The sequence below is a fragment of the Bison bison genome, unplaced genomic scaffold (assembly GCF_000754665.1).
Source record: "Bison bison bison isolate TAMUID 2011002044 unplaced genomic scaffold, Bison_UMD1.0 scf7180017864508, whole genome shotgun sequence".
NCBI lineage: Eukaryota > Metazoa > Chordata > Mammalia > Artiodactyla > Bovidae > Bison > Bison bison.
Genome location: NW_011495064.1, coordinates 13,722,160 through 13,730,797, shown reverse-complemented (window position 1 = coordinate 13,730,797; position 8,638 = coordinate 13,722,160). Strand labels below are relative to the sequence as shown.

The 8,638-nt window shown below is 56.6% G+C and overlaps 1 protein-coding gene across 9 annotated transcripts in view; it reads left to right on the top strand.

Moving 5' to 3' along the window:
* DYSF (dysferlin) overlaps positions 1-8,638 on the top strand; it is a 224,235-nt gene that overhangs the window by 138,957 nt on the left and 76,640 nt on the right. For all 9 annotated transcript variants that reach the window (XM_010829782.1, XM_010829784.1, XM_010829783.1 and 6 more), the window contains 4 exons: positions 123-304; positions 2,986-3,126; positions 3,931-3,960; positions 5,613-5,642. In XM_010829782.1, the coding sequence (XP_010828084.1) occupies positions 123-304; positions 2,986-3,126; positions 3,931-3,960; positions 5,613-5,642 (383 nt within the window). The remainder of the gene's footprint in view (positions 1-122; positions 305-2,985; positions 3,127-3,930; positions 3,961-5,612; positions 5,643-8,638) is intronic.

The window sequence follows — 8,638 nt, the reverse complement described above, 5'->3', positions numbered from 1 at the left end:
TTGCTGCTCCAGAGCGGCAGCCACAGCCCTGCTTCAGCTTTGTGGCCACATGACTCCTGAGCAGGCGACTCTCACGGTCTCTGCTGTGTCCTGTCTCCCTTCCCTATGCCCGGCCCACACAGATCCCTATGCAGTCGTCTCCTTCCTGCACCAAAGCCAGAAGACGGTGGTGGCTAAGAACACCCTAAACCCCACCTGGGACCAGACGCTCATCTTCTATGAGATCGAGATCTTTGGCGAGCCGAGCAGCATCGCCGAGCAGCCTCCCAGCATCGTGGTGGAGCTGTATGACCATGACACCTACGTGAGTCTGCCCGCCTCCCTCCCCCAGCCCTCAATGGCCACCCTCTCCAGAGCCCAGCGCCCAGGGGGAGATGCTGCTGTGAGGGATGGGTGCCCCGCCAGATGGGTGCTTCCCGAGGCTGGGGCTAGTGGCCTCTCCCCGACCCCACAGGCTGCAGAGTGGTGAAAATTTCAGAGTAATTACAGTGAATTGCTGGCAAGTGTGCTGGGCCCATGAGAGAGAAAGGGGACAGATCTGGCCAGGGTGCTTCACTGTGGGTTGGGAGCCTGGGTTTTTCTCTGTCTCTAGCTTGCTTATAAGATCCCAGGTGGGTTCCCCCTCCTCATCGGAGAGCTGCGTGGACTCCGCACATTGTACTGGGCTGAGTGGCCCCTCACATGGGGTTCCCAGTCCAGGTGAGAGCCGGGGCTCAGGGGCCGCAGGGCAGGGGCTCCTCCAGGGAGCCAGCTTGTGACACAGGCTGGGTCCTCTCTGGGCACAGAGCAGCGGGTGGCGCTCTCCCACAGAACCTGCTGCGCTGGTGGGAAGGCTCTGCAGGTGTGCTGCCCAAATGAGGGCCACTTGCAGCGTGTGCTGCTGAGCAGTTGAAATGTGCCTAGTCCAACCGAGAAGACGGATTTTCCTTGTTTTTCAGTTTAATCCACTAATGTAAATTTAACCACTGGATGCTGGTGGCTCCTGTACTGGACAGGAAAAGTTCAGGAGGGAGAGAGTGGTGGGCTGGAATGTGACAGGCTCTGGGGAATGTGAGATTGAGGTGTTGGGATGAGGCAGTGGGTATTAGCACAGTACGAGGGAGGGCCAGGGCTGGGAAGGAAGAGCAAGGAGTAGAGGTCAGGGGATTGGAGGCGTAGCGGGGTCAGGGAAACATTTTATAAAGGAGGGTTGGGATGCTATTGGGGGAGAGAGAGAAGAGGTTGGCCAAGGCGTAGGTGGCCAAGAGGCCTTACCTGGGTAGCAGTGGATGAAAGGGAAGGGGCCTGAGTTTTAAAGATGTGTCCAGAAAGAGTTGCCATGCCTGGGTAGGATGGTGTGATGACCAGAGGGTGGCTGAAGGTGATGCCAATGAGGGCACCCCTACCAGGTGACAGCGGGCAATGCAGGCCTGGACCCGGGAGGCCGGCCTGCTGGCTCTGCCCTTGGAAGAAAAAGCTGGCTCCGTGGGGGTTGAGCTGCTGGAGGAAGGGTCTTTTGGGGAAGAGCTCAGGGCCTGGAACCCTGGGGGCAGGAATGAGCAGGAGGCGGCAGGACTGCAGGGTTCAGGGCCAGGGGACGTCACAGAAGTAGGTGCAAGTGCTGGCATGGGGCGGGCGGGAGGCCACCGGGCTTGGTCTCTCTCTTCCCGTAGCACCTCACCTCCACTTTCACCAGTGTCACGCAGATGTCACTCTCTGCCCTTCAGGCCAGTGCCTGCGAGGGACCCCAGTGGTAGAGCACCATGGCCTCTTCTGGGTGGGTGGGCCCTGGGGTCCTGCTTTTTGATAACATAGTCAGATGAAGTTGTACCTGTTGGCAAATATCCATTGCTCTGAGCTCCTGTGGTCCTGGCTGCCCGGGCTCTGCAAGGATGCCCCTCCCCCAGCCTCTCCATGACCCAGTGGCTAAAGGGCAACACTGGGCCCAGGGGAGCCTCTGGGACCCTCCCCACCGCTGTGGCTGGTGCCCACTCTGAGGGTCTGTGCTGGACTCTCACTCACTGAGGGGGACATCTAGCTGGTGACCACTCCAGATGGCTCTGGACAATGTCCCCAGCAGTGAGGTGACCACAGGTAGGGATGCCTCCCAGCCCTGGCCAGGATTTTTCCGGATGAGTGCCTTGGGCAAGCCACCAGGGCTTGTGATGGCTGCAGCACCATCTGGCTGAGACCCAGGTTCTGTCTGTGGCCCCTGTCCTGGGGAAGCTAACCATAAGGCTGGAGTTCACAGGTCAGCAAGGTCCCAGGGGTCCACATCAAAGGGCTGAGCTTGGGCAGGGCTGTGGGTGATGGCTGAGAAGAGCAGAGTGCAGCAGGGTAGGGGAGTAGCCAGCATAAAGGCTGGGGTGAGGCCAGCTGAGGGCAACAGCCAGGGTAGAAAATGTGTGGGAAGGGATGAGACAGGGGCACGAGCAGGCTCCAGTGAGCGGCCCTCCATGCCAGGAGAGGTTCAGACCTCATCCTCTAGGCATTGCAGGTCATGGAAGGCACAGAGCAAAGGAATGAAAAGACGCAAACATCATTTTAACAAGATGCATTTAATTTGATGAGCATGATCACAGACTCCCCATGTGGAAGCTGGAGGAGGAGGGGGAATCTGAAGGTGAAATGAATAGGAGACACAAAAGTCCCGGGAAATGTCAAGTGCTTGTATTGCTGAGGACATTCGAGAAATGCTAGGTGGCTATCACTTTTGACTCTAATGAGCTTAGAGCTTGGTTAAATTGAAGCAAGGTGAATGCTATTTGGACAAACAGAGGGACTCCGAGATGGGAGTCAGCTCTAGCAACAGTGGCAGGAGGCCACTCACATGTTTTCCTCACATCCTTCTAAGGGAGGCAGAACTTACCATTTTGCACCAGGGGCTGCCCCGGCTTCTGAGGCCCTTTCCAGTTCAGGTGGCCAGGTGTAGGTCTGGTGACAACTCTGAGGCCACCAGCCCCGGGGCTGGGGGACGCTGACTCTCCTTCTCCACGCTTGGTCTAGGGTGTAGATGAGTTCATGGGACGTTGCATCTGTCAGCCGAGTCTGGAACGGACGCCTCGGCTGGCCTGGTTCCCGCTGACGAGGGGCAGCCAGCCCGCTGGTGAGCTGCTGGCCTCTTTTGAGCTCATCCAGAGAGAGAAGGTGAGGCTGGTCCACGTCCGGATTCAGGAGGCCCAGGTCTGGAGCGCCTGGCCGGGGAGGGTGGGAGGCCCAGCGAAGGGATGGTGTGATGGAGGGGAGGGGCCTCGGATACATTCTTCCCTCACCAAGGGCCTGCGTTTAGTGGAGAGCGCTGAAGGGCCACCTCTGGATCTCCTGCCGGAACCAGTTTTGTCCATCTTTTCTGAGCCCCAAATCAAGAGGCGATCTACACTGGGGCAGAAAGTTGAAATCTGAACTGTGTTCAAATGTCTGAGTCCTCTGGTCATTGCATGTGTTTTTCCTGACACGGTTTCTGGGAGAAAGACCTCTGTCATCTGGTTAGGGGGCCTAATTGTCCCGGGGAAGGGGACTTCAGGGACAGGGCAGGACAGGATGTCTGTTCTAGTGCTGGCTCACCACGGCCTCGCTGTGTGACCCTGGCCAGCCACTTCCCTGCTATAAAATAGGGGGTTTGGGTTAGAGCCATGTCTTCAAATTTGCTCTTAGTGTGATGTGAACCTCTAAAATGTAAGCTGGTCAGAAGTGAGGCTGCTGTGGTGGAAGTGTCTGGAGGGGACATGGCATACTGCTAACCTGGCTTCCCCTGCACCTGCCTACCAGGCACTTCTCAGGAATCCCGAGGCTTCCTAGGAATAGTCTGCAGATCCTGGGACTGTCCAATCACAGACATATCCACAAGTGTCAACTTGTGGTTGGGAATGTGTTTGCCTGGCCAGGGCAGAAAGGACGCTGGTGGGGCCTTGGGTGACAGGCACCTAACCAGAGCTCTTTTTTTCACCCTAGCCTGCCATCCACCATATTCCTGGTTTTGAGGTAAGGCTCACTCTTAACTTTGCTTCTTCAAGCTCGCCCCCTCCCCATGTTTGCAGCCACCTCCCAGGCTAGGAAGGGCAGTAGGCACATGTCACCACCATCCTGCCTTCAAGCCGAGGAAGGTGTGGGTGAGGTCTTAGGGGCAGGGTGGGTGGGGGCTGGGGTCCATGCTTAGCTCAGGCTTCCCTGCCTTTTTTCCCTGAGAAGTCCAAGGATCACAGATGACTCAGATGGAAGGGACCACGTCAGTCATCTAGCCCAGTGGCTCTCCTCTGGGCTGCGTGTTGGAATCCCTTGGATAGATTTAATAATCACCAGTGCTCAGTCCCAGCACAGACCAAATGCAGTATGATCTTTTGGGGGTGTGGCTCAGGCACTGGTATCTTTCAAAGCTATGCTGGAGATGGGACTGTGCAGCCAGAGCTGAGAACTGTTGACTCAGGCCAGTGGTTCTCAGCATAGCATCCCTGAGGTAGGTATTGTTAGAAATGCCAAACTTGGGTCCCACTTTGGACCTACTGAAGCCAACTCTGAGAGGCAGCACAGTACCCTGGGTATTTTCGAGCCCTCCAGGGGATTCCCTTTAAGAATCACTCACCTTTCAGAAACTCTGATCAATGGACCGTAGTTCCCAGCTCAGTGTTCCCACCGAGATCCAGTTTTCTTTTCTCTGCTAATGATGGGGACTGTGTTCCCATCACCCTCCTCCCCTTCCTTCTCCTGAGGGTCATGAAAAATGTACACCTTTTTCTGGTACCCGGGCTGACTTAATTTGGGAATCATATACTTGGCCAAGGGTTGCCCAGCTGCAGCTGTGAGCCCAGGCAGCTGGGCTCTGTCTAGATGCCTCCCTGCTTATGAGGCAGGGAAGTGAAAATGTTTAGTCACTCAGTCGTGTCTGACTCTTTGTGACTCCATGGACTATAGTCCACCAGGCTCCTCTGTCCATGGGATTCTCCAGCCAAGAATACTGGAGTGGGTAGCCATTCCCTTTCCCAGGGGATCTTCTCGACCCAGGGATCAAACCTGGGTCTCCTGCATTCCACGAAGATTCTTTACTGTCTGAGCCCCCAGGGAAGCCCTAAGAGGCAGGGAGCCCAGACAAATTTGCAGATAGTTCTTCCGTATAAGACCTCCTCCCATCCCTTTTCATCTCACTCCCTCCCTGCTCCCTGTCCAGTCCAAGCGCCTTCTCAGGTCTGCCAGCCCTGCGCATCAAGCTTCTCCTTGGTTCTCCAAGTCCGTAGCTCCAGCAGCAGCTCCAGGGCCGGGCCCTGACTGCATCCTGGGACTGACGCACAGGGTCTGGGATCCTCCCCCCACCTGTCAGTCCGTCAGTCTCCTTTCTTCTGTCACTTTTAGAGATGCCTGGGCTCTAGGTTCATGCTTGGCCTCTCCCAGCAGTTTCTCTGCATCAGTGTCTGTTGTACCTTCTTTCTTCATTGCAGGGACCAGGCAGAGAGTGTGTCTGGGCAGCACACCCCCCTCACCCTAGATGGGAAGCGTTTTCTGTTGGCTCCTTTAGGGGGATATCTGGCATGTTGATCTCTGCCCCAGCCTAATGCTCCTTGTCACTAATGGTGAACTTCTTTCCTCTTGCTCTCCTCCCTCCACCATCTCCTGGATGTGGACTGCCCCATGGTGGGGTCCAGGTACAGGACACAACAGGGATCCTGGAAGAGGTGAGCTGGACCCTTACAGCTGGGGCCTGTGGCTGGGTGGGTGGGCAGAGACAGAGGGAAGAGGAAGGCCATGCCCGGGAGCCTTCCTGGTTCCTGGTGCTCCAGTGTGTGTCTGTCACATGGACTCCTGTGTGGATTTCATTTCCCGCTCTTTGCATGGATCCAGGGTTGCCTGGGCTGTGTCCTCATGTGATTCTGGCCTTAAGTGGATTGCTACTATGTTGGAAGTCACATTTACCCAGACCCCAGGGACAGCAGTACGGAGCCTCATCTGGCTGAGTACCAGGTGGAATGTTTTCAAGAATAAACATGTTCATAAGGGGACAGAATAGTCAAAGAAGCCTTGCTGGTGGAGGTGGCATTAGGCAGACATTGTTGCAGTGCTTAGGAAAAAGGTGGGGAACGTGCCTTTGACCCAACAGAGCAAGTGCCAGTTTGGGGCCTGGCCGGTTTAGGGTACAGGGTGGGTTGGGGATTCCTAGGTTCTGGGAGAAGCCTGGGGTTTGCATCCAAAAGCAGCAAGGCTGTGTCCTTTGCTATGGTGGATGAGGAGCACCTTTCCTTACGGCCTCCTGCGAACGTGTGAGCGGGCGCTCCTGACTGAGCTGGGGCAGAGGCCCGGGCAGAGAGACAGGAAGGAGAGCCCTGGTCAGATGGGGGCTGGGAAAAGGGCAGCCACTTCCTGCCGACAGGGAATCCCCAGGCTGGGAGCGGACACCGTTTGACATTTTCAGTGCAATTTGGACTTGAAGCGCAGGGTCAGGATGTGGGATCCGCAGACCCGGCGCCCCTTACCTCACTTCCTTCAGCTCCCAGACCGAGGTGGGGTCCGCCAAGTGAGCTGGCTGTAATTGCGCCTGACAGGCAGCCTCCTACTTCTGGCTACAGTTGCGAAAGACTGCCGATTTGGAAAGGGGACCAGAGTCCTGTCCAGGGAAGCAGCACGGAGCCCTCTCTCTTGATTGAGAGCATTCTGTGGCCAAAACCCACAGCCTGCTCTGAAGAAGACCCAGCCCAGGGATGAGTTATTAAAAAAAGTTAAAATCCTTAATAACTGGATTTGTAATATATAACAGTGGAGGCTCAGATTCCAAGAGCAGGATCTGGCTGTGGTCTTGTCAGGAAGCAAATCAAAATCTGCAGCTTCGGGGCCAGAGCCCCACAAGGGCCAAGTGTCCTGCCCCAGGGCCCGCCGGCCACAGGCCGAGGCGGGTATGGGTTAGCAGCACCAGAGGAGGGCAAGTCCTGGGGGTTTGCTGGGCACAGGCCTGGGCTAGCACCTCCCAAGGGTCCTAGGCCCAGGAGGGTGGATGGAGTATCAGCTGGCTTAGGGAACCATTCCAGAAGGTGATCCTTGACCTCTTCATCCCCAGAGGCGGCCCGCAGCTACCCTGTCCCTCTGCATTTGAAGGCTAAGGTTCAGGCCGAGGTCCTGAGTCCTTTCTGGTTTTAAGAATCCCTGGGGATGGGGTGGAGGCAGGTTAGTCTTCCTGCTGCCTCTGGTCCTGCAGGAAGCCTGACGCCTTAGCAGGATTTTTCTGTCTTCCTTGCTGCAGCCAGGCTCCTGCTTGGTATCCCTCGTTCAGTCCCCTCCAGGCTCTCAGCTTGATCCCTGTGAAGAGTGCTCCAGCCGTGACCTGCAAAAGCCATGCCGGGAGCTTAGATTCTGGGCCACTGGCTGTGGGAGCCCTCGAAAGTCTGGGAGCAGAGATGGGTGTGTTAGGAAGCTGGCTGGCTGCAGAGAGGTGTGGGTTGGGGAGCGAGGGGCAGGAGAGCCCAGCTAGGAGGCTTTTGAGACAGATGTGATGGGGGCCTAGGCCAGAGAGAAGAATGGAGAGGAACAGTGACTCTGGAGGGTGGTTTAAGGACAGCCTTTCCAGTGGGGACGGCCTCTGGGACAGCACGCGTGGGTGGGAGGCGGGAATGAGGTGAGAGGCCACTCCCCGGGCTGAGGATTCCTACAGCTGGAGGCTGGTGGGGATGGCTTCCTGGAAAAGATGACTCTGTGCTCCCTTTGGGGGTCCGGTGCCTTGGGCTGGGGCATGTCACCGCAAGGGGCCAGGGTGGTGGGCAACGAGATTTCCCTGATGCCAGGCATTTTGCCCACCTGGAGGTCCCCTCTCCGAGTGCTCTTGGTGGGGAAAGGAGACTGTTGCGTTGCATCTTTGAGGTTTTGCTGTGGGGAGACCCAGGTCCTCGTGGAGGGAGGGGAGGGCTGCTTCCCATGAAGCCCCCAGCCTTCCTGTCTGTCCCTCGCTGTTGGCTCCTCTTCTGGAGCCTCGCTCTTCCCCTTGTCCAGCTCTGCCTCTGCGTTTCCCTCTTTCTCTGTTTGCTCCTTGGCCCGGACCCGCTCTCTCCCTCCTTCTCCCGCCTCTTCTGAGCCCTCTGTCTCGTTTCTTTTCCTTTTTGTCTGGAGAACAAAGGCGGTCTGCGCTGCCAAGGGGAATGAGTTCAAAGAAACTGCAATTTTAGATTTCCTGAAAAATGGAGAGCACACAGGCACGCGTGAGTGTGTGCAAATGTGTACACTCATGAGAAGCATGTATATGTGCATGCACGTGCGTGCACACACACACACACACACACTGCACAAGAGGTGATGGCAGATTCCTTAATAACTGAGGGCCCCTGAGCCAGTGCAGAGGAAGACCCTTTCTTGGGACACTTTAGGTGGGATCAGGGCTTGTGGTCCTGAGTACCTCAGGGGGCGTGGTTCGGAATACTGCCCTTGGTTCTGCTACTCCTGTCTTGCCCCGTGGATGGATGTCCTGGAAGAAGGCAGAGCGGACTCATGGATTTTTTGCTGTGACTTGGGGGCCAACCAGATGTCACTGCATCCCCCTCCTAATCCAGGCAACAGGCTATGGCTTTTAGTCTGAGATATCCAGGAGATGTACCCTCCTGCACCCCCAAATCCTCCAGAAGGAAAAATTTGGTGTTTTGCAATCAGGAAAATAAGCCCAGTGGTCCCCCCCCACCCCCGACCAGCCCCCTAT